General features: G+C 36.8%; 1 protein-coding gene across 13 annotated transcripts in view; it reads right to left on the reverse strand.

Annotated features, from left to right (window-relative positions):
• The window catches only part of EIF4G3 (eukaryotic translation initiation factor 4 gamma 3), a 337,040-nt gene that overhangs the window by 201,432 nt on the left and 108,686 nt on the right, over nucleotides 1-26,922 (reverse strand). For all 13 annotated transcript variants that reach the window (XR_004820035.1, XM_035727265.1, XM_035727264.1 and 10 more), the window contains exon 3: nucleotides 9,128-9,256. Coding sequence is in view for 12 of the 13 variants with exons in the window: in XM_035727265.1 (XP_035583158.1) it covers nucleotides 9,128-9,256 (129 nt within the window). In the remaining variant the exon portion in view is untranslated. The remainder of the gene's footprint in view (nucleotides 1-9,127; nucleotides 9,257-26,922) is intronic.

A 26,922-nucleotide genomic window follows, 5' to 3' on the forward strand; every position in this document is an offset into this window, starting at 1 on the left:
TCAAGAATTAGAGGCAATGACCCTCCTTCAGAGGTGAAAATCCACATATAACTTGACTCCCTGAAAACCTAACTATTAACAGCCTACTCTTTACCAGAAGACTCACCAATGACATAAACAGTGGATTAACATGTATTTTATATATGTATTATAAACTATCCTTATAATAAAGTAAGCTAGAGAAAAGAAAATCATAAGGAAAATAGATTTACAGTACTGTACTGCATTTATCAAAAAAAATCTGCATATAAGTAGATCCACACAGTTCAAACCTGTATCGTTCAAGGGTCAAATGTACTCCTACAATAAGCTTCTCTCTCCCTTCTTCCGTTCCTTGCAAATTGATTCCCCTCCCCAACCCATTAATCTGGGGTATAAACACATATATCCATCTGTATGATTAAACTCAGGACAATATTCTATCTCTTGTACTTATCCAATCTGCAGACCTTTCTCCCATAGTCTTATCTGCCCACTTCCCCCAGAGCTCTCTGAATCACATAAATGGTACCATGGATGGAGCTGTGTGTCTCCCTCACCCACCCCCTACAACTCATATATTAAAGCCCTATCCCCAGTGTGATGATATTTGGAGACACGGTCTTTGAGAGACAGTTAGGTTTAGATGAGGTCATGGGGATGGGGCCCTCATGGTGGGAGTAGTGCTTTTTCAAGAGATACCAGAAAGTCTGCATGTCTCTCTCTCTGCCATATGAGAACATAACAAGAAGGTGGCCTTCTGCCGCCCAAAAAGGACCTCACAAGGAACCAAGGCCATTACTTTGATCTTGGACTTCCCAGCATCCAGAAGTATGAGAAATGAACATCTGCTGTTTAAGCCAGCCAGTCTATGGTATTTTGTTATAGCAGCCCAGGCAGACTTAAGACAAATGGAATAGGAATTTCTGCGGGAAATATCTCAAGCAGTTTGAATTGAACTGTCAGGCTGCTCCATTTCCTGATCCTCTTTAAAATTCACCTGTTCAGTTTCCCATCCCAAATTTACTGGCACATGCTAATTTCTGTAGCTGAAATGAAGTTGCAATTTTCAGGACCATAAAATCTAAAAAATCTGAATGTCAAAGCCAGTGAAAAATAAATTGATGGCACTCACGTGAATTTCTCTTCTAAAACTAGGGAAAATAAGTGAAATGTGAAATTCCAAAGTGGTAAACTTGCAAGGAAAATGCTGAGAGAATGCACTACCTATTAAAACAGATGAGTGGTAGCCATAGAAATCAAGAAAATGCAGAATCAGACTTAAAAATACAAAAAACAAACTGATGGTTGCCAAAGGGAAGGAGGCTGGAGGAATGACTGAAGAGGAGTAGGAGATATAGGCTTCCAGTTAAGGAACAAATAAGTCACAGGAATAAAATTTACACCATAGAGAATATAGTCAGAGGTTTGGAATAGCATTGTATGGTGACAGATGGTAGTACAATTGTGCTGAACACAGTATAAGGTATAGAGTTGCTGAATCACTATGTTGTACATCTGAAACCAATGTAACACTGTGTGTGGACTGTCCTCAAATAAGAGAACAAGGAGGAGGAGGAAGCAGTGCTCCCCTCAGGATGTGTCCGGAGAAAGCAACTCTAAAGATGTGAAAGATAGAATCCTAAACCTTTTTCTCCTTGACAGAGCTTAGATAAAAACGAACACCATCAACAAAACCTCACATATGAAAGACAACAGAAGAAATGTCTATGAAATCACAGTTTTTACAGATTGATTCTTACAAAATTCTTTGGCTTTCTAAAACAAAGTTGAATTAATGTAGGATTTTAAAACTTTCACTCTTTATACTTTAATATTTCAAAATATAAGTTCTCGTCTTATATATTTGTCAAACAGAATCGAGAACTTGGAAGTTTAGGGTGACGAAAATCTGAATAATAATTACAACTTAACTATCATCCCTGCAGCAAAAGTGAAAAAACAAAACAAAACAAAAAACAACTAAAGAAATTTTGAATGAAAATCACTGAGGTTTTCTAGATACATGCACTGAAAAGTATGATCAAGCATATAAAAATTACTTTAGGCATGTTTCATGGTAAGTTACAAGACTGTATAAAAAATGAAATTCACCTGATAGAAAAACATTTGAAGTCCTACCTTATAAATATGGTTACAACTGTTTTAATAATAAAAACAAAAAAGACAAAACAGTTGAAATTCTCCAAACAAATACGACAACATTAAAACAATCTCAACAATTAGAGGAAAAAGCTTATCACAATTATTTAGCATATACCAGATGAAACCACAGACATAAATGATCTGGATATTTTATAGGTCCTTGTAACTTCTATACTAATGATATTTGTAAAGGTATGTTAATTGGTAAAGTGTTTAAGGACAATATGTGTTGAAGAAGTTTTCAAGAAGGTATAAATTTTTAAGTACATATATTAACAATTAGGGGGGAAAAAAGATGATTTGGCACCATGAGGGCCAACTCAATACAGTCAGTACTGCAGGTTTCTGAACCCACATCAAATCCCTATGTGGTGGGAATGCAGCTTCCAAACATAACACATCTCAAAAAAGAAGACTGCCTTAGATAGCGATGATGTGTTCCATAGAGAAAAGGGGAGTAAAAAACAATAAATTTTGCTTTGCTTTTTTATAGAAATTCAATACTCTATTTCAATAATGAAATAAGAAGAAAATTTGAAAGCTTCCTCTATTTTATCCTGATTATAACCAAGACTATCAGAGTTGTCAAATCAGAATTTATTTTCTTCATGAAAGAAAAAAAAACACAAAAAAAGTATAAAAGCTTGCATGCAGTAAATAAAATAACTATCTTAATCATAAAGAAAAAGCAATTTGCAAAGCCTAAAATTATCGGTAAATCAAGAACTGCAAAGAAACATGAGAATTTTTCTGTAGTAAAATAAGACTTCTGAAAGGAAATTAAAGTCTGGAAGGTGGATAAAATGAAGACACTGTAGGGACCATGAATCATCTGAAGTGTACCAATAATGAAAATCATAGTGTTTAAAAAAATATCATGGTACACTTATCATGATGAGCACAGAGCAATGTATACAATTGTTGAATCACTGTACAATACACCTGAAACTAATAAAACAGTGTTAATTATACTGGAATTAAAATAAAAAACTTAATAAAATTAAAAAAAAGAGAAGGAATATCATGACCAAGAACTATTCCTCCAAGAAGTCCTTTGCTTAGTATTTCCAGAAACAATGAAAAATTGAACCAGGGGATCATATGCCAATCACCATTCTCAGTCCACTTAAAACATGACTGAGTTGATCTCTCAGAAGAAAGGGAAACCGAAAGAAATTTCCAGAAAGCATACAGAAATTCCCAGAAACATACAGAAAACATCTATTGCTCCACTTCTTTGGCAATGTTCTGACCACACTTTCTCACTACCTACTGTGAACATAGCTTAGGAGCCATGCAGTCACACAGTGACATCAAGAGAAAAAAAAAAAAGGCCTCGATGTTGAACCTGGTAATCAGTGCCAGTCTGATCTCCTTGTTCGGTAATTTAGCTCAATTCTGTGAAAATTAACTGAGTTAAAGGAAATGTGTAACTACAATTAAGCAGTAAGTAGGAAACACTTTTGTTTAACTTAAGATAATCCAAATAACAAACTTCTGATATTTTTTAAAAAGATAAAAATAGAACTATGTAAAAGTTTGCCTAATTTTAAATAAAAAATACATCAATCAAAAGATTTTCATAATAAGAACCGCCTATTCTGAACTAGTTTCTAAAACCCATGAAAAATGGCGCCTGGGTGGCTCAGTCGGTTAAGCGTTTGCCTTCAGCTCAGGTCATGATCCCAGGGTCCTGGCATGGAGCCTTGCACTGGACTCCCTGCTAAGCAGGGAGCCTGCTTCTCCCTCTCCCTCTGCTGCTCCCCCTGCTTTATGCTCTCTCTGTCAAATAAATAAATAAAATAAATAAATAAATAAATAAAATCTTTAAGATATTTTAAAAAATGAAGATCTTAAAGGGAATTCTGATCTCATTTAATACAAGCCTCTTGTCTGCAAAGAGAAAAACTGCACATTAATAAGAACTTCCACTGAGTCAAAATTTGAAATAATATTGGCAGGGCTGAGACTCTTAATTCAGGTCTCCTGACTCCTGGGAGAGTGCATTTTTCTATTTACTTTGAAATCTGTCCCAAAAGATACTTTTAAATTTCAAATTCTTCACCATTTCCCAAGTAAGGGCATTTTGGGTTTAGAGAATGTTAAAGTGCTGCCATTTCATCAGGGTAAATGAAAAGAATGCACACCTAAAAAGACTCTTGTCTCTCTCAAATTTACTGTAGTTTGAAAATATCCTTTTTATTAATCTCTTATAGACTAATAGTCCAAAGTTTTTCACTTTGATACAGAGGGGGTCCCTGGGTGGTTCAGTTGGTTAAGCCTCTGACTCTTGATTTCAGCTCAGGTAGGTCATGATCTCAGGGTCATGAGATAGCCTGCTTAAGATTCTCTCTCTCCCTCTCCCTCTGTCCTCCCCACCCCCACTCTCAAAAACAAAACAAAACAAAAAACCAAACCTCCACAGGGGAGAGGACTGGAAAGATTTAGAAGTCATGTAACAATGAAAATGCAATAAAGCCTTAAAATTTGGCATGTGCACACACGTATGTAAAATCCTATCTTGAGGGCCGCCTGGGTGGCTCAGTCGTTAAGCGTCTGCCTTCGGCTCAGGTCATGATCCCAGGGTCCTGGGATCAAGCCCTGCATCAGGCTGCCTGCTCTGCAGGAAGCCTGCTTCTCCTTCTCCCACTCCCCCTGCTTGTGTTCCCTCTCTTGCTGTGTCTCTCTCTGTCAAATAAATAAATAAAATCTTAAAAAAAAAAAATCCTATCTTGAAGGGAAAGAAGCAGATGAAGAGGTTGCCACTGATGATTTAAAAAATAGACGGGGGGGTGGGGCCTGGGTGGCTCAGATGGTTAGGTATCTGCCTTTGGCTCAGGTCCTGATCTCTGGGTCCTGGGATGAAGCCCTGCATCAGGCTCCCTGCTCAGCAGGAAGTCTGCTTCTCCCTCTCCCCCCGCTCATGCTTGCTTGCTCTCTCTCTTTCTCAAGTGAATAAATAACATCTTATAAAAAAAAAAATAAGAAAGAAACTGGGAGCAATTTTCTACATTTTCCTTCTTTCATGTTTCAAAGCTATGAAATTCACTTTTCTTCAAGTGAGCTGCTTTCACTAAAATCCTAATAGATTCATTTAGTGTCAAACATTAAGTCACAGACGCAGGTAGCTACTTGGGACAAAAAGACTTGATTCACAGAAGCAAGTGAGACTCATCAAAAAAGGGCACGTGGCTGAAAGAGTGTCTTTATTCTTATCTTCAGTCGATTTGTGCATAAGACTAAACCACACTAACTACTAAAAGAAAATAACCAAGGGTTGGCCTCTTCTTTTATCCTGCAAAGGATAAAGCAAAGACTTGGAAGAGATCTTAAACTCTTGGAGAGAGCTTCTGAATTTCACAGTAATACCAGTCATGTAGCTAAATTAGATGAGTCAGACACACATACACACACATGCATGCACACACACAACACACACACGTATAAATCCCGAGGAGAACCAAGTCTGACAGGCATGAAAATAGTAAATGTCACTTACTGAGAGTATTTAGCATATCCTATTCTAAGACAGGATTTTATATAATCTTCATAATAACCTTACTGAAGGGTGGTCAAATCCTAATTCTTACCTATATAGCGGATGATGAAACCATGTCCTAGAAATATTAAATAATTTACACAACATCATGTAACCAGAAAGTGAAAGACTGAGCCCCACAAGCTAGGCCTGCCTGTTTGAATCCAAGCCTGTAATCCTTTTTCCTCTATTTGAAGGCTCTGCTTTCCATTATGATCCACGAATATGTCACCTGTTAAATCTAAAGAGACTGAGTTTCCCACAAAACTCCTCAATTTTCCAAGCATGCCACTCAGAAAAAATTCCTCACTCTATCAACAGAGATTAAGACATTGTTAGGGAACAAATGAAGTCAGCCTCTGTTTGAAAGGGAAGGGAAAAAGGGGATTGTGACCACGTGTGATTTACTAGGTTCCTTCACCAAATAGGCAATATGGTAGCAAAAGAGACCACAAAGAAAAGCAAGATAGATAATACATGGTGACCCTTCTCCTAGATAAATGTACTCTTGACTTCTAAAGTCAACTAATAAAATTGCATACATAAAGGCATTTGTGGGCTCAACAACTAAGACCACAGGGAGATCTTTCTTTTTTATGCATTTTTAAGCAGCAAGGTCTTTCAGAAAACTTAAGTGCTTTGAGCCAACTGCCTAGGTCAAATCATAACTTGAAATAATAAGAATTTGAAACTGAAAATTAAGTTATTCCCCTTGTGTGTCACCGATCAGTTGCTTGCCTTTTAAGCTCGAAATTTATCTTGTTTGTCTGTACAGTCAAAATTGATCTGGGCTTCTTAATATTTAAATATTTTTAAATATTTTAGATATTTTTCCATTTCAGCTGACACGATGACAGAAATAGTGCAGGAGGAGATGGTTTTGACTCCTGGTTCCTATTTGGCTTGCACATCAAGCTCCTGCACTATGGGTAGCTTTTCCAGAATCTGGCTACTCTAGTGCTCAGCTGCCTGAGGGCACATCCTCAGTGTGAGGCTGCTACAGCAATGTGCAGCAGCCAGCAGGACCCAACAGTTAACAGCTACCCCCGGCATCTTCTTAGGCAGCAAAACACCTCCTCTAAGAACCTACCCGTAAAGAGCTTTCCCTCACCACCCCAGAGGGCAGAATTCTGGCAAGTTGCAGAGAGTGGATTTCTAGTAAGTTCCACTGGAATGTCACCACAACAACTTCTCTACCCCTCAGTAAGCCACATCATGCCCTATTCAACACGGTCTGGATCTCAGCCCAAGATGGGGGAGAAGTCTCTTACCTATCACTAACTACCATTAAAGAAAAAAGGCGGGGGGGAGAGACAAGGTTCAGTAGGCTTTTTATGAATTTTAAAAACAACATACACTACACATTCGAGTGTGCCACACTTTGACCTACCTACAAAGTCACCTTGGGGGTTTCCACCTTTGAGTGAAGAACAGAACAAAAGAAGACCCTGCAGCAAGTTTAGGTTGTGATGCAAGCTGTTCTACCATGTGGGGCCTATAAGCTGGCATATTCAAGGTTATCTAAAGTATCTATGGTAAACAGAGATGCTATATAAGGAGCCTCTAGCCACTGCACGCTGCAGCAGCTCTTTGCTAAAGGCGACTGGCACTAGATGATCCAGCTTTCCCCAACACTCAATAGACTACATTTCCAGCAAGTTCCAGAGGAAGGATTTCTACCATATTCCACGGATAAAATACTACACTGACTTCTATAGGATTATGTGAGCCACACCCATGCACTCTCCAATATCAGCCCTGGAGAAGAAGGCTCTTTCATATGTATTCTGTCTCAGCCCCAGGATAAGCATCTGCTCCTTATATTTGCTATTTGTATATTCTTTAGAGTTCTCTTTCTTTAATAAGCCAATCCTTCATTACTCCAATCCTCAGTTATACTGAATAATCTCTTTTTTAAAATAATCTATTACACCCAACATGGAGCTCAAACCCACAACCCCTAGATCAAGAGTCACATGCTCGGGGCGCCTGGGTGGCTCAGTCGTTAAGCGTCTGCCTTCGGCTCAGGTCATGATCCCAGGGTCCTGGGATCGAGACCCGCATCGGGCTCCCTGCTCCGCGGGAGGCCTGCTTCTCCCTCTCCTACTCCCCCTGCTTGTGTTCCCTCTCTCACTGTGTCTCTCTCTGTCAAATAAATAAAATCTTTAAAAAAAAAAAAAAGAGTCACATGTTCTACCTATTGAGCCAGATGGGTGTCCCCTGAATAATCTTTTATATTAAATTTTCCCTTTTCACGTAACTACATAGTTTTCCTCTCTTGATTAGAATTGGACTAATACACAATATTAATAGCTAGGGTGGTTCTGCTCAGTGCCATGAAAACCAACACAAGAACCTCCTTTTCAACAATTAAGAGTTCATTCTGACATATTAGTTTCAAAACTCAAAATTAAATAGGAATGATTTAAACCAAGTTTAAGCATAAAACTAAGTGCAAATTATGTATTTCTTAAAATATCAATCATGGTTTGGTAAGTTGTACATTCCTTCTCCAAATGTTCTACAGTCTTTAAACAAACATTAACCAGCTCTGTAACTTACAATCACCAGCTTTTAGCATTACTTTGAATAAGTAATATTTTCTCTCTCTTATTATGTAAGTTCTAAATAATAGGCCTAAAATATGGAAGCAACAACTGAAAATAATAAGTTTTCATTATTAAAGGAGCAGTTGTTATGTATAAACATTGACAGTATCCAACAGAATGGGTCAAAGAGCTTGACTCTCTCCACATTCCAGTAAGAGACTTCATAATTCTAGAATGCTCTTAACCACAACGAAGCCCAAACAAGCATATAATGGTGGAATGGTACAAGCTAATCAATATCTCGGGAAATGGCTCTAAAATGAAGGGGACCCATAGTGACTTCTTACAACAGTGTTTCAATGTCCCCTGCACCTGTTAATTGGAAATACGTTATGAAGTACACACTCTTTAACAATCCAACATAAGTTTAAGTCTAAGAAAGTCCAATAACTTATTTATGAAATCAAAAACCAAACCAACAAACAAAGAAGCCCACTACAATTGCTCTGAGACACCCATTTCATTTTAAGTGAAAAATAACCACCACCACTCCACCAAAAAGAGAGAAGAAGGAAAACTAGCAGATTACACACTAGAAAGCACACAAATGCTTTGTGGGGTCTTAAAATGGACTTTATAACCACACTCTGATTTCTTAAACAATAAAAAAGGAAAACAAAACATCACTGACAGCTCATTTTGAATGAGTACATAAATACAACTGTATAAAAGTCAGTACCACAATTATGAGAGGTGTGTCTAAAAAAATACAAAATACATTAATTAAAGACTATTCTTCAAGTAATGTTGTATGTTACTGCTCAGAAGTTTGCTTTAGAAAACCAGAAAAACTGCTTTTGTATGGAAATTTCTTTAAAAATAAAGTTTTTCTTACTTGAGAGAGTCCAGGGGACGATGCATGTCCCGGGGGCGTTGCCGCAAGATTTGGATGCCCCTTATTTATTTCATGTGTTGAATAAGGGGAAGGGGTCGGGGGTCCCGGTTGTCTTGCTACTTGTGTTACCTGTGAGGAAATCAATGTTTAGTAAGAGTTTTATACTAGTAACCCAATCTTAATAAATATTGCTGAACTGGTTATTTTTTAAAATTGAATTCTCTACCTCACAATTTATACTAAAGTAAGTGCCAGACCGACTAAAGACTTAACATTTCAAAATGGAGCAATAAAATGATTAGAAACAACAACAACAACAAACATGACTATTATCATCAGTTAGGATAAAAGATTCTTGAAGCATAATCTAAAACCAAAAATATTAGGGGCACCTGGGTAGCTCAGTCAGTTAAGCATCTGACTTTGGCTCAGGTCATAATCTCAGGGTCCTGGGATCGGACCCTACATCAGGCTCCATGCTCAGTTTGGAGTCTGTCTGTCCCTCCACCTCTCCTCACCCTGGGCGCACACTCTCTCTCTCAAATAAATAAATTCTTTATAAAAAAATAAAATAAAACCAAAAACCTTAAAGGAAAATTATGTTAAATGCAAGAAGGTAAATGTAAAACTACAGGTTGTACAATGCCACTTATATGACATTTTGTACAAGAAACAAAAAAGAAATAACTGATTGCAAGAGAGAGAAAGTAACTACAGAAGGGGCACAAGGTTGTTTTCGGAGGAAAGTAACTGTTCTGCATCTTGACTGTACTGGGGACTACATGTCTCTAGGTGTTTGTCAAAACTCACAGAACTGCACACTAAAAAGGTGAATTTTACATTACATAAATTATACCTCAATAAACCTGAACAAAATGGGGCAACTTATACAGCATAATCTCATTTTTTAAAACAGTACACCTAAATATACATGTACAGTCACGTGTGTATATTTCTATACATATATCTTTGCCTCCATTCTATGTCTAACATATATGAGTATATATAAAATGCACACACATATAACATACAGGTATGTGTGTCATATTAAAAAGATCTGTAAGGAGGTACACAAAGATCTTTACAGAAAGCATTACAGGTATTTTTTTTCACATTTTAATTTTCTAATATAGTTCAATCATGAACTTGTATAGAAAAATAATTAGCATATGTCTTTAAGTAAACAAAAATTACATTTTCCCACTTATCGTTGCCAATAAATTGCCCATCAGCCTATGATGGAAATGAAAACAGTTTACCCAGGCCCCCTCCTAAAGCCTAGCAATCAACCCTAGCCAGCTCATCTCTAACACTATCTAACCCAGACTAGCACTGAGAGTTTGGCAAACCGCCATGAATGGGGGGCAATCCTGTATTCATCAAATGTGAAAGAATCCATTCTCCTTAAGGTGAGGTTCTCAAATTTTAGGGGGGCCATGAAACCTTTACAATCTAGTAGAAACTACAGACCTCTCTTAGGATATTTTTAAATGCATAAAATACATAGGATAATGACAAAACTAATTATACTGAAATATAGATATTAAAATACTAAGATACCCATCACTGTTCTGCATGGAGCACTGGGTGTTATACGCAAACAATGAATCATGGAATACTACATCAAAAACTAATGATGTAATGTACGGTGATTAACATAATAAAAAAATACTAAGATAAATTTGTGATAAAGTAATATATGTGTTCTTTATTAATGTATAAAAAAATAAGAACTAGTGACAGTTGTTGCCTACATTCATAATTCAAAGAAATGATAACATTCAATTAGATATTTTCTCCATCTAAGTTCTCAGATCCCCTGATTTCTCTCACAATTGAAAACTCTCCCCAGGTAGAAAGGAAAGTGGTTTCCAAATGATGTTAACTTTTCCTGGAATTCACTCAGAAGCTCTGAAGAAAGTCTACTCCCCATTAACCTAACTTTAGAATCCCTGATGTCTATCTAAAACAGCTTTAAATACCTACAGGCTCAGCTACAGGTTGCCAAATTAAATGAATTCACAGAGAACTAACTAGAGGCAAAAAGCTTACAGGCTAGAAGAAATATGAATGACGCTAACCAAAGTTTAAGACTTAAAGTAATTGTATTTTTCTCGTTTTTTAAATAGTTCTATGATTTTCTTGAAAAACTTTTCTTCCAATATTGAGTGAAAATTACATTTATATGTCCCACAAGGTTTACTGTGAAATAGTATAGCAGTTATAAATCTCAGGAAAATTTTTCAAAGGGTAAGAATTGGATTATCATTTAAACATATACTTTAGAAAACCAATAACTAGAAATGAGTTCTTTTTGTTTGGGTTTTTTTTTTCGTTTTTTGTTTGTTTGTTTGTTTTTATTTGCTGTCCTTTTATTTGCTGCTATAAAAAATAGACAATTGCCAACGGAATTGCCAACTTAGACATGAGTTCTTGCAAGCAAATTTCTCCTTGACAAGATTTTGTTTTGTTTTTTAAAGATTTTATTTATTTATTTGACAGAGAGAGACACAGTGAGAGAGGGAACACAAGCAGGGGGAGGAGAGATGGAGAAGCAGGCCTCCCGCAGAGCAGGGAGCCCAATGTAGGGCTCGATCCCAGGATGACCTGAGCCGAAGGCAGATGCTTAACAACTGAGTCACCAGGCGCTCCTCCCTGACAAGGTTTTATAAATGTATCTTATTTCACGTTTTAGAATAAATTATTTTAATATATGGCTAACGTAAAACAACAAAATGGATATTTTTTTTAACATTAAAAAAAAGAAATTCACACAATGAAATAAAGTGAGAGCAAAGAAGTCAGCTATATAAAATCCATGTTAGGTCAAATCCATGTTAGGTCAAATCTCTAATTCATCCTGATAAAACAAAGATTATTACTGAGGATAATAAATCATTAATAATATAGAAAAACATAAAAAATAAATTGTTATTAAGAACGAATATTGGGACGCCTGGGTAGCTCAGTCAGTTGAGCATCTGCCTTCAGCTTGGGTCATGGTCCCAGAGTCCTGGGATCGAGTCCCACACATCAGGTTTCTTGCTCGGTGGGGAGCCTGCTTCTCCCTCTACCTCTGTGCCCTTCCCTCTGCTTGTGCTCTCTTGCTAACAAATAAATAAATAAAATCTTTAAAAAAAGGGAATAGTAAAACATATTACTTCATGCATGTCATTAATAACAAGAGTAAAATTAAAAAAAAAACACACACACACACAAAATTTTTTTAAAAAGTGACCCTACTGCCAGTTATCTAAGAAACAGGATATAGGCAGGTACTAAAACTACACCTTGTCTCCAAAACTATAGAGCAGTGTGTCACAACTCCATTAAAACCATACCCAAAAAGTGATTCGGTTTGGGGTACATACCCTAAAGATATAATCTCACCTCAAAAATTACGAACTTCAAAGATCTATCCAGCAGCACTACATATGATAGCAAAAAAGGCAGAAATGGCAAATAATGGGAAAATAAAGTAACAAGTGGACTAAAGATAAAAATAGAGATGTGGACTGTTATCAATAGAAATGAATATGTAAAATAATCAGAATAAAAAAGAAAAAATACATTCTTTAGAATTGTAAAGAGATTCTTCTATATACTGACAAAATGGAGAAAAAAAAAAACCCACATGAACAATTTCAGATAAAGGTTAGTATTCATCTGATTCATTTTGCTCTGAAAACTGCTTGAGTGTACTTTTTAAGAATATTGTATCAGCCAATAAAATACAAATGTTTGAGAGACAGAGATATGGCATTTTCCCAAAGCCAAAAGTATTGTGCTATTACTACATTAAAAATTTCCTTAAAGTAAGCACTAATGAAAAACAACCTGCACAGGCAAATATCCCTGAGGTGTGCAACCTTTGCCATTCCGAAATGGCTATGCCAAACTGCAGAAATCCTTTGGTATTGTATATTTTAGTAGAGCACTCCCTCCCAAAATCGGGGGTTTCTACTAATGAAAACAAGCCAAAGAAAATAAATCTGTATCAAATAATACAAGAGGGGTAGTGGCTGGTGTGCAATGCTGTCATCCCTCTGCCAGGGATGGGAGCTGAGGTCCGTGGGGAGGGGAAGACGGGAAGAGCAGGGCCAGGTGACCAGGTGGCCCATGTGGCCAGAGAGCACAGGAACTATCTCAGGCCACAGCTTGAAATCCTCCAAGGCCCGTGGCCTACGGAAGGGCCTCCTCTGAGGAACCTCTTAAGGAAATAAAAATGTTCACACAGGCAGGCATTATCTACAACAAGGAAGTAAAAAGGACACGTGACTGAATTTTGGGAAGATGACAAATTACCCCCACTTCCCCCACCAGAAAAAAAATGAAACCAATGCTGCTTCCTTCAGTGATTTGATTCTAAGAGAAACGTTCAAAAAACAAAAAATGTAATAGGAGAACCACAAAAATCTTATCATTTTAAACTTTTCCTATGGGCACCTAGGTGGCTCAGTCTATTAAGCACCTGCCTTCAGCTCAGGTCATGATCCCAGGGTCCTAAAATCCAGCCCTGCATCAGGCTCCCTGTGCTCAGCAGGGGGCCTGCTTCTCCCTCTCCACCTTAACTCCACCTGCTTGTGCTCTCTCTCCCTCTCTGTGTAAAATAAGAAATTTTTCCCCTAGAAACAAGCTGCTACATGCAATAAAGTTTTGATCTACAACTGTGCTCTATTTAATAAAAAAAGATGCCTATTACAAGTGTCACACTGCATAACACACTACACGTTTGCTTTTAGTGTATTATAGAGCTTAATATCTTTGCCAGGGAAAAAGGTATACCAGCTTCAATTAGAAATTATACAAAATGTAAGTAGTTAACACAAGCCTAACCCAAAGAAATGGCACAGGACAAATGAAGTTGTTGGGGACAAAAATTGAAGTTACATAAAACTTTGAATACTTCTCTCAACACATTCCTAAATAAATGATTATTGAAACTTTTTTTTTTACGATTTTATTTATTTATTTGAGAGAGAATGAGAGATAGAGAGCACGAGAGGGAAGAGGGTCAGAGGGAGAAGCAGACTCCCCGCTGAGCAGGGAGCCCAATGTGGGACTCGATCCCAGGACTCCAGGATCATGACCTGAGCCGAAGGCAGTCGCTTAACCAACTGAGCCACCCAGGCGCCCTGATTATTGAAACTTTTAATCTCTGACTAGTTTCTTCTCTCTGGCTAAATTATTCCATTTCAGATCATACTGTTAAAATCCATGTACCTCAAAGGTAGAGGCAAGAAGTTTTCATATAAAGAAAAAAACATGTTTCCCCATTATTTCAAACATATTACCATCTCAATTATGGAAGCAAGGAAGAGAGGTATGAAATAGCTGATTGTGACCACTACTTAACCAATTCCAAAGCTAAAAAGATTATTGTCTTTCACATAATATTAATGTGAAGCAAAATTAATCAACAATTTCTTGAAGTACACTGATGCACTGTATTTAAGTTTAAAAGATAATATGCCCAATAAACTTTTGTATTTTTTTAAAGGTATTATATTTTTGCCTTGGCAATAATGGGCAGATTCTCACTCATTTGCTGGCGGGAACGTAAACTTGTACAACCACTTTGGGAAAGAATGTGGTATTAGCTACTACTAGCCATGAAAATAGGCATACCCTATGATCCAGCTGCTCCACTCCTAACTATACATCTGTGAGAAACAGGAAAATGTGCACCAAGGTACGTGCACAAAAATGTTCATAGTTGTATTGCTCTTAGAAAGCAAAAACTAGAAATAATATACCTGTTCATTAACAGGATCAATAATGCAGTATTTTCCTATACAGAAATTCAATGAAAAACTAGAGCAACATATAACTTGAATGACTCTCATAAACCATAAAAAATATACAGGGGCACCTGGGTGGCTCAGTTGGTTAAGCGACTGCCTTCAGCTCAGGTCATGATCCTGGAGTCCCGGGATCGAGTCCCACATCGGGCTCCCTGCTCAGCAGGGAGTCTGCTTCTCCCTCTGACCCTCTTCCCTCTCGTGCTATCTCTCATTCTCTCTCTCTCAAATAAATAAATAAATAAAATCTTAAAAAAAAAAAAAAAGTGACTGCCTTCGGCTCAGGTCATGATCCTGGAGTCCCGGGATCGAGTCCTGCGTCGGGCTCCCTGCTCAGCGGGGAGTCTGCTTCTCCCTCTGACCCTCTTCCCTCTCGTGCTCTCTCTCTCTCATTCTCTCTCAAATAAATAAAATCTTTAAAAATATATATATACACACACACAGTATGATTCCCAAAAAGTTCTAAAGAAGAAAGCACTTAACTAAATTAGTTTAGAAATACATACATGGATGGCAAAACTGTCAATAAAAGCAGGGAGCTTTTTTTTAAAGGCAGATACATTACTTTGAGAATAGAGGGAGTTGTGACCAGGAAAGACCACACACTATTTTATTTTTTCTACATGGGAGGTGATTCACAGTTTCTGCCTTAAAATGATTCATTAAAGTCTTTTAGTTTTCTGCACTTTTACACATGTACGTTTTAATCCCTTCTACTCCCTAAAAAAGATTAAAGACAAAAACAAGCAAACTACCCAAAAGCTGGAGTAAAATATGAGTCACCTTAGTATAAGTTACAATGTCGTTACAGAGTAGAAAGGATATGAAAAAAAAATAAATATTGGCACGAGAGAGAACCTCTAAAACTGTAACTTAGAGAAAACTTCAGCTCACTAGTGAATTTTCATTCAAGATTTCTACTTTGGGCGCCTGGGTGGCTCAGATGGTTAAGAGTCTGCCTTCCACTCAGGACATGATCCCAGGGTCCTGGGATCAAGTCCCGCATCGGGCTCCCTGCTCCTGGGGAGCCTGCTTCTCCCTCTGCCTCTCCCCCGCCCCGCCTCTCATGAATAAAGTCTTTAAGAAAAAAAAAGGAAAAAAAAAAGATTTCCACTTTAAAAAAATTTCCTATAAAAAATCGGTATTTGGTTATAGCTGACCAATATAAAGGTCTTTTGAAAATATAAAGGTAAACCATAAAGATAATGCAAACTAACATTAGTCAGGTTTATAAACTTTATTTAGCGCTAAATCACCTGATTTGATAAAACATTCTGGCCAATTAAGAGCCATCAAACATAAACTACAATTTTCAAATAATAATTAAAATATAGAAAACAGTAACATTTCCTGAACATGATCATTCTTTTTAAAAGATTTTATTTATTTATTTATTTCAGAGAGAGAGAGCATGAGAGGGGGTAGGGTCAGAGGGAGAAGCAGACTCCCTGATGAGCAGGAGCCCAGTGAGGAACTCCCAGGACTCCAGGATCATGACCTGAGCGGAAGGCAGTCACCTAACCAACTGAACCACCCAACGCCCTGATCATTCTTTCATAAACTCCAGATCAATGGAAATACCATGCAGGAAACATATGGGGAGGAAAAACGGCCAGGTATAACCAATAGGGAGTGGCAACTATGGAGAACTGGGGGGAAAGGCCCACCCTTCAAAGGACAATAGATACTCAAGACACTTCAACTGTAGCCAAAGTGCTGCCATTCAGGAATTCCAGAGAGTAATATTGTATCTTCCAAATTTTCAAGAGAAACCCAAAATAAGGACTTTTACATGAAAATTTCCAAACTTCCAAAACACTACACAAGCCAAACAGAGCATATATACAGATTAAGTACCCAGTCAGTGTATGAATCTGGCTCTAGGGGTACCCTCATGATCATCATGAAATAAAACTTTCTATTTTAAAGAAGCACTCCTATATAGACTTGTGACTGGATTCCAGATAGACACTGACTGAATACAGATACATTGTTAAATGTTATACACACACACATATAAAGTATTGTTTTTATTCACTGCATATATATAATATGCCTAATACATAATATATGCAATAAAACGTAGTGCTTAAAAATACATAGTAATTACATCTTTACTAAAAGGATTACAAAAGAAAACTCCAGAATTCCTATCAAGTAATATTAATGTTTTCAACAACAAACGATTAATATAAAGGTAAAAAAGAGCTTATGCTTTATGTCCGAGAAGCCATCACTGACGGTTTTTTAATACTATGATAAAGTTTCTTTAGTGATGTCATCTAAAAACATCCCAAGAACTCCCACATGGAAATGACCAAGTTCAATTTGGGGTAGACTGGAAAGATTCCAAAGCTTTCCTTACTTGGTTACTTTCAATACTATGATCCTCTAGCAGCTAGATGGGTAAGTAGTTTTCCCTCTTAGTTTTTTATCATACTAGTGTTTCCTTCGGAACATTTGTTTCCCACTATTTACAGATATTTATTACAGATATTGGGAAATACATAAAAGCTGGCCTACTCAACTAAAAGGAGCACCATACTGGATACTAGAAAACCTTCCTTAATATCACGACATTTTTCACAATCTCTCTGACATTATCACTACCAACGCCCACCTACCAACAAGAAAGAAGAGAGGGGCGCCTGGGTGGCTCAGTCAGTAAAGCATCCGACTCTTGATCTCAGCTCAGGTCATGATCTCAGGGTCATGAGACTGAGCCCCCTGTAGGGCTCTGTGCTGGGCATGGAGCCTGCTTAAGATTCTCTTTCTCTCCCTCTCCCCACTTCTCTCTCTCCCTCTCTAGAAAAAAAAAAGAGAGAGAGTAAATGACTTTCTTCTTTGCTCTATTCTTAGCTACACTTATGAGGCTGAACCATACAAAATTCCAGGAACTCAAGTGTTTCTGACATTTTAAAAGAAGGCAATTTTATATGATTCAAGTAATACTTAAATACTCAAGCAAACAGATCCTATCACAGGCACTTCTACCATAGACTTAAAACAGTAAGTGGTAGGAGGCATTACTGTGGGGTAGAAAGGATTAGAGGAAGAACAGTAAAGAAAAACAACAAAGTTTCAGGTGCCTATTAGATATCCCATTGTAAGTGATACATAGTCAGCTGGGAATATATGAATCTAAGCTCTAGAGAAGAGTCAGGGCTAAGGAGGATAAATATAGGGGTAGGTTCATTATCAAAGTTCCAGATGGTCTCTAAGCTAAGTATGAAAACTGGCAAATGAAAAGATGAGAAGTTTAGAAATTAATAAGCCAGGGGGGGCAAAAATCAAAACAAAAAGTTATTTTTGGAGTAGTCTGGTCAGTGTTAATTAGTGCATACTCAAGGTCACTCTATGGAATCAATGTGGTTTATTTTTCTGCTTATAATTTTAAAAGAAAAAAAGCCAAGATTATCATACAGTAAATCAGTAATGTCATAAACTAAAATTTAAAAAAAATTCAGAGTCTCAGGGGGTGCCTGAGTGACTCAGTCAGTTAAGTGTCTGCCTTCAGTTCAGGTCATGATCACGGGGTCCTGGAATCTAGCCCAGAGTCGGGCTCCCTGCTCAGCAAGGAGTCTGCTTCTCCCTCTCCCTCTGCCCCTCCCCCTGCTCATGTTCTTTCTCGCTCTCTTTCACTCAAAATAAATAAAGTCTTAAAAAAAAAAAAGTTCAGAATTACAAAGGTGACTAAGCCAATTTCTGCAGTCCTAGGATCAATAAGGACCTAGGACCACAGGGAAAGAGAAGACACAACAATAGATTTTTTTTTTTTGGTTGGTTCAGTATTGTTTGTTTATAATTGAGATATAACAGAAAACAGATTTTTAAAAAGTATTGGGTCTGCTGATATTAAAACAGTATAAAGGACAGAAGAGATACCATGCAGAGATCCTAATACAAACCAATTTGATACATTCCCTAATTTTACATCCTCTGTCTTATAGTCAAGAGTAAGCTGCAATGCTCTGTCAGGCACTGTATTAAGCTACAGAGATAAAATCGTCCATGTCTGAAAGGAGCTCCAAAAGAAAGGAAGTCACAGGTAAGTAAGAAATAAATCATGTGATAATTACTATTTGATATATATTTAAAGTATTGCTGAAAACCAGAAGTAACCAGGTCTGAAACTTTGGAAAGGTTTGGTGACATCTGAGTTGCACCTTGAGAAGTAAAAAGCTTCAGTTCAGACCAAGAATTAGAGACAGGATATCAAAAACAAAGTTAATGGGTAGAGAGGTAAGAAGGCAAAACATGTTCTGCAAACAGGAAAAGGGTTCTCTTTGGAAAGGGTCTGCAGAGGAGAGAGAGAGAGTTAAATAGAAATAGGACTGGTACAACTGCAGCCTAATTTTATAGCCAGGTTGTGAAAAACTACATAATCCTAAAATTATTTTTAATTTATTTATTAGAGAGAGAGAGAGAGAGCACGAACGAAAACGGAGGAGGGGCAGAGGGAGAGGGAGAAGCAGACTCTGCTGAGCAGGAAGCCAGACATGGGGCTCGATCCCAGGACCCTGTGATCATGACCTGAGCTGAAACCAAGAGTCGGACTCTTAACCAACGGAGCCACGCAGGCACCCCACAAATTATTTTTTAAATACACAATTTAACCTGGTATATAGTGCATCTGTAAGCATTAGCACAATGAGTTTGTATTACATATGTGCACAATCAATGACTATTTTTAGAATATAAAAATATTCAATTAAGAAATAAATGAGTTTTAGATCAGTTTCTCTTAGCAACATTAGCATACAAAGGAATCGTAAAAGCTAGAGGGATAGCATGAGGTAACAAAGGTCTTTAACTCACTATATATTTTTCTCTGATACGGTCACAGAAACAAATCAGCAAAAAGTGCAGCAGAAATAAGAGCAAATCATGAAATCCTTGTCAAAAACAAATAAAATGGAAATGTAACACTGAATCACTGGTTAATGGAAAATGGACTAATTCACTGATTGTATAATGAAATAAATTCCTATATCCTCTGATGAAGATTCTTTCAGGAAATGATCATTGGTTCCAAAAGGGACACCCATACATTTGACAACCAGATTTTCAGTACTCTTAAAATAATTCAGGTTCAAACAGTACAAAGGAGAAAATCCCAAGAGAAGAGATTGACACCATACCTAAAACTACATTTGGATTAGAAACAGAAATGGTTTCCCTAAAGTTTAGTCTACTTCATTCAGAGGTCCCACGAGAGCTCCTGCAAATCTCACGGGAAAGATACCATGGAGATTATCATTCTACCTCAATACAGGAGTTAACAATAGAAATTCTCTTAGAGGTGAAACCAGAAAAAATCAGACAAAAAAGATTAAGAGTTCAAAAAGCAACAGATAAGGAAACGAGACTTAAAAACAAAACAGATAAGAAGGAAACGAGACTTAAAAACAAAACAATAGAAATTTTCTTAGAGGTGAAACCAGAAAAAAATCAGACAAAAAAGAGTAAGAGTTCAAACAGTAACAAATAAGAAGGAAATGAGACTTAAAACTGTTTCATTTTAGAACATGACTTCTGGGGTGCCTGGGTGGCTGAGTTGGGTAAGTAACTGACTTTGGTTCAGGTCATGATCTCAGGGTCATGAAACCAAGCCCTGCATCGGGCTCCACACTCTCCTCCCTCTGCCCCTTCCTGCCCCTCCTCCCCCTGCTCATGCTTTCTCTCCAAATAAATAAATAAATAAATGAGGACCGAAAGAGTGACCTAGCTATATTGAGAGTAAACAGAGGAAAGAAGAGAGGAGTATAAGAAAACTGAAACACCAGTAATCAAAGCAGAGTCAATGCGTAATGAAAAATCAAACACTAATAGAAAATTGTTTTATTTAGAGCTAGAGCGAAATGCCAGAAAAACTAAAAGTAAAAATAGCTAAAAGCAGGACTGCCCCTGAAGGGCAAGACTGGAGAGTGAAGAGTAAGCAGGGGACTGTTTCTTTGCATTATAAACCCTTCTATATTGTTTGCATTTTTATCTTTTTTAAAGATTTTATTTTTAGGTAATCTCTGCACCCAACTTGGGGCTTGAACTCACAACCCCAAGATTAAGAGTTGCATGCTCTGTCAGCCAGGCACCCCTATTATTTGTTTTTTAAAAACCATATGCATTCTCTGTTTTCGTTAAATAGATGGATAAGTGTTAACCAGCTGTTAAGAATGATCATAAAGGGGCTCCTTGGTGGCTCAGTTGGTTAAGCATTTGCCTTCGGCTCAGGTCATGTCTCAGGGTCCTGCGATTGAGCCCCACACATCAGGCTCCCTGCTCAGCAGGCAGTCTGCTTTTCCCTCTCCCTCTGCCACTCCCCCTGCTTGTGCTCTCTCTCTCTCAAATAAATAAATAAAATCTTTAAAAAAAAAGAATTATTATAAAGAAATCACCAAGATAATAAAGGTCAATAGACAAGGATAAGGATGTTCATCACAGTATTATTTATAAAAAAAATACAAAAATCACCAAAATGCCCATCAATAGAGGATTAGTTATATAAATCAAAGTACAAAAGGAACACTGTTATTTATAAACATCTTCACCCCTTTCTTCTCAATACAACCAAAAATCTCATGATACAGTTTTCTACTTAATGATACAAGCCATTAAGCTAAGGTACTAAAAATATCATAGGAGTTATGATGTATAATTCTAAGTGTATAATTCTATAATGACTGACATAAGATATGCATGACATGCAAAGACAAAAAAAGGTAATTTACAAGCAATACATATTAAGTATAGACATAAGGTTTTTAGAGTTATGTCTGTATTTTCAATTTTTATGTCTATTTTATATATGTGTATAAAAATATAAAACATTTAGAAAAATTCTCACCCTATATAGGTATTTCTCTGGGAAATAAGATAATGGTTGACTTTCATTCTCTTACACTTTTATTTTCTGGTGTTTTTCTAAATTGGCATTATTTGGTCAGAAGAAAATTAAAGCCAGGAGTCAGTTGTTTAAATATAATTTAAACATGATATTTATAACAGTAAAAAATATATTATCCCTTGGGGAACGGGTAATTACATCCTTAAAATATATATTTGGAAAGACACTTTTGTTAATGAGAAGTTGTTTATAATTTTAGGGCAAGAAAGAGGGATATGAAATTATGGTACACTAATTTCAAAAGTATTTTTTTTTTTAAGTGTACAACAAAACCACTACAAGAAACATGTCAAAATGAGTAGCATGACCCTTTCTGTGGCAAGAACAGGTCATTTTTTTCCCCTCTTATACTTCTGAGTTTCACTTTTTTCAAGCAGGCACACATTAATTTTATAGTGAACAAAATCTGCTATTTGGAACTTGGTTGGTTAATAAGGTTTCCAGAATGACCTATGAAATCCTACTTAAGCCAGTGATGTAGCCAAGGAAAACAAGGTTCACTTTATCCTCTCTGCCCATGTTGCCACTCAGAGCAATCAATCATCACGGTGATTCTCATTATCTGTTTGCATCCTTGTAGTACTTATGGGAAGGGACAGGATGTAACAAGCACTTATAACAGTGCCTGCAGACAAGTGGCCACTCAGACAATTAAGTATAAATACTGTATTATTAATTACACCAAATCTCACTATTTATAATTTGGCTCTTTTGACAGTAAAATTGACTTAGCATATCAACTCATAGATACCAGAACAACTCAGGTGGCCAGAGCTGCCTTAAAATACACAAAGGGAGTAGGCTAAGAGAGCAAATGGATTTTTTATTTCTTTCATTACTAACAGTAGCCTGGAGAACTGTCTTAAGATTCCAAGGTTCTGCTTTTGGAAGGGAAGAGGGCGGCAGAGTAGGAAATTTTTGAATCACTATATTGTACACCTGAAGCTAATACAACACTGTATCTTAACTATACTGAAATTAAAAGGAAAAAGAAAAAAAAGATTCCAAGGTCTTTTCCCAAGTCAGTAGTAAAACCTTAATCAAATTAGGGATAGCTGTCTTGGGAAAAAATTACACAGAATAGTAAGGAGTTTATCTATTCTATGAACAGATAATCCAACCATTTAGTAAAATTAACTTCACACATAAAAACTAGTAACTCTTAGCTTTCCACCCTGGACAAGGTTGCATGTCAGTTGAGAGATTACGGTCTATATTTAACAACTGCAATGGTACTAGTCATTTTTCATTTTACAACTTAATTTCTTTTAAATTCTGGTTTGCTTTCTTTTTGCTGACCTTTCAGTTGCTAATGAACCATTTATATACCTTATCAAGATAAGTCAATTTGTTTTTAATTCCAAAGTATTAGCATTTAGAACTTGGTATTCAACTATATATATGTAAGCATAAATTCAACTACATTATCAAAATCACTATTAAGTTGCTCTGGAACAGGCCCAAGGCACGTGTGACATGTGATACATGATTCCATAGAGAAGATGAGTCAAAGATCATCACAGTACAGAAAGTAAGTGAACCCTCTCTCTTATTACTTGTTCTCCCCCAGAACCTAGCCCAAACATACGCATGAAGACAGTTAGCTGCCCCCAAACCCTTTTTCTGTGATGTAATTTATTATCTTCTTCTGAAGATTACTTAGTATTTGTGATAAAATGTTTAGTCGACATTCAGAAAGACTTTGGCATCAAGACCTCTTCCAGAAAGCATCCCAGTCAACCCAGTTGACTATCAATTAGTCTAATAATCTTTTAGTCATACATTTAACTGTTATACCTCTTTCCTTTTCTTTTTGATAAATGTCTTCATCAAGAGAAAACTCTGAATTGGCCTTTAAAAGTCTGAAATAAAGAGGCACCTCGGTGGCTAAGTTGGCTGAGCATCCCACTCTTGGTTTCGGCTCAGGTCATGATCTCATGGGTTGTGCGATCCAGCCCCACGTCAGGGTCTGCCCTTGGTGGAAAGTCGGCTTGAGATGCTCTCCCTCTACATCTCCCCTCACTCGTGCACAGGCACCTGTGCACACTTTCTCTCAAATAAATAAATCTTTAAAAAGATTTGAAATAAATATTTCACACATGCTAATTTTTCTGAATTTTCTGAAAAGTTACTAAACAAATGCTTATCGAACAAATAAAGACTAAAAATATACTGCTGATTTTACAAATCTTAAAATTTCCAACATAATCAAAGGTTCTTTGGGATGTCTAACAGTTAAAGAACTTAAACACCCTTCTACTGAACACTCTGCATGCTATATGGCAATTAAGCACAGAATAAGACAATGGACAAAGATGCTAATCCTTCACAATCTCTTGCCTACAGGATTCCCGACAGCCGGAATGTGCTTTTAAAAGATAAAAAGGGATACTGTATGAGATGGAAGTTAAACATTTCCATATCTATCAAAGCTTGCAGTAAAAAATGACCTCGTTACTCATGCCACCAACTTCACAGCAATAATAAATCTTTTTTTTCTTTTTCCTTGAAATAATTACAACTCCATTAACCATACAATTATTTATGACAGTCCAATTTCCTAGGATTCATTTTATTTTAAATTGGTCCCTATCAGTTGTTTTGTTTTTAACAACGGTACATATAATACCTTATAAATGGACCCGAAGGGAATATCCAAGAGTTTAATAAAATATTTTCAAAGTTCTTTGACATTAAATGTATTCAGTATTGTTTCTACAATTTTCTTATCTGAGAAATTCAAAAGCAATTTATAACTGACATTTAACAACAGAACAACTTTTAAGGTTAATCCTCTTTTGAAGGAGAAAAATGAGGTAAATACATATTAAATAATATTTTAATTAGGTATGTGATTTAACATTTAACGAGCAAATCCACATTAAGTATTAATAAATACTAATTTCATAAAAGTCATTACTCAACAGATACGACAGGCAGAAAAACAGACCTAGATTTTTTAAAAACCAGGATATAAATAAACTCCACATATATAAAAGCTAAAAAAAAGGTATTTCAAGATGGAGGATAGGTAAAATCTTAATAAGGCAGGTCCATTTAACATACAATGTATAGGGGCGCCTGGGTGGCTCAGTCTGTTGGGCAACTGCCTTCCGCTCAGGTCATGGCCTCAGGGTCCTGGGATCAAGCGCCACATCGGGCTCCCTGCTCAGCGGGAAGCCTGCTTCTCCCTCTCCCACTCCCCCTGCTTGTGTTCCCTCTCTTGGTCTCTCTGTCAAATAAATAAAATCTTTAAAAAAAAAAATAACATACAATGTATAAAGTAACAACTGGGCTACTTCCCTATACTAAGAATCAGGACCAGAGTGCAACAGAGCACCCTTGCAAAGGAAACATAATCTAGACTAGAGCAAGGAATCTTGTAAGGGAGGGTCCTTTCGCTACATTCAAAGGATCCTTGGACTCTCTTAAAACTGCAATAAAAATATGTATGTTTATATGTTCACTGTTCTGCAAAGTAGAGCCATAGCTTTCATGAAATGATCAAGAGTCCTGATCTTAAAAATGTTGAGTATTATGTTTTTTACCTTACCTGTGAGAGTTCAACAACAACAAAAAAAGGCAGCTTCCCACACAGTACTTCACATGAGTTGTGAAGATAGACAGATCTGTATACAAATTATCCAACTTCTCTGAGCACATTTCCTTAATTGTAAATGAAAGTTGTCCTAAGGATTGAACAGTACAATGCATGTACAGCACCTAGGATGGTGTCCGGGACACAATTATCACTCAATAAATGTTAAACATCCACCTGAGTTCAAATCCAGCCTTTACACTTACTCGCTAGATGAAGCTGAGCAAGATTTTTCATCTCTACATCTGTTTCCCCAACTAATAAAGGGGGCATAATTATATTTACCACATACCTTTGCTATAAGGATTAAATAAGTTAATGCAAGTAAAGTGCTTAGAATAGTGTCTGGTGCATAGTAAGTGCTCATCAAGTGAAGAAAATGTTCTATAAACCATTCCATCAGTTTCCCCATAGTCCACTCATCTAATCATGTGTGGTGAATTCTTATATACATTTCATAACTTATTACACTGTGGAGCAGTACTCTCATCATCCAGTTTAAAGGACTTAACTGGAATATGTTCATTTATCCCTACTTCCACAAAGGTAGAGTCCAAACCTTCTGCCCATCTGCATTTGTTGGCTGAAAATTCATCTAGTCCTCTTACTTCTCTGATGAACAGTTATATGCTCCACTATTCCATCTACTTCTGCCTAATGAGAACCCATGATAACTCTACCAGTAAATGTTACTATTTAATTACATATATTTGTACTAATTTATATAGTCATTAATGTGTCCTACTCAATTTCCAATATGTACTTAATGTATTACCATCTTGCCTGGTAAAGTAAGAACTCTTTAAGACAAGAATCACAGTATCCACCATCATTTTTCCATATTATCTGACACAAGACCTTGAACACAGTGATCACTCAATAAACATTTACTAAGTTTATCTCAATTATTCTTTGTAACTCTGCCACATTTCCAATATTTAAGCCTTGATAACTAGCTCCAAGAGGCCGGCTGTTCAGTTGTGTTTATAATGCCACAGAAAAGTAACTTCAAACATACTTTAAATTTTACAACAGATAAATAAACCTATTCCATGTTTAGAAAGTCAATACAGAAACAAGACTGGACCTAATTAACATATTTTTAAAAACAACAAAATGCAGCAGAAGCAGCTGTAGTCAGCATTTCATAAGTATTTGATAAGGCTGACTGTGAGATCTGTCTAAAGGAGAGTAATGTTATTAGGGAAAGTTAAGAATGAGTTTAGGGCGCCTGGGTGGCTCAATCGGCTCAGTCATGATCCCAGGGTCCTGGAATAGAGCCCCACATCAGGCTCCCTGCAACGCGGGAAGCCTGCTTCTTCCTCTCCCACTCTCCCTGCTTGTGTTCCCTCTCTCACTGTGTCTCTCTATCAAATACATACATAAAATCTTAAAAAAAAAAAAAAAATGAGTTTAAAAAAAAAGATTTTATTTATTTGAGAAAAAGTGAAAGCGAACACAAGCAGGGGGAGGAGTAGAGGGAGAGGGACAA

The sequence above is a fragment of the Zalophus californianus genome, chromosome 4, assembly GCF_009762305.2.
Source record: "Zalophus californianus isolate mZalCal1 chromosome 4, mZalCal1.pri.v2, whole genome shotgun sequence".
NCBI classification, from domain to species: domain Eukaryota; kingdom Metazoa; phylum Chordata; class Mammalia; order Carnivora; family Otariidae; genus Zalophus; species Zalophus californianus.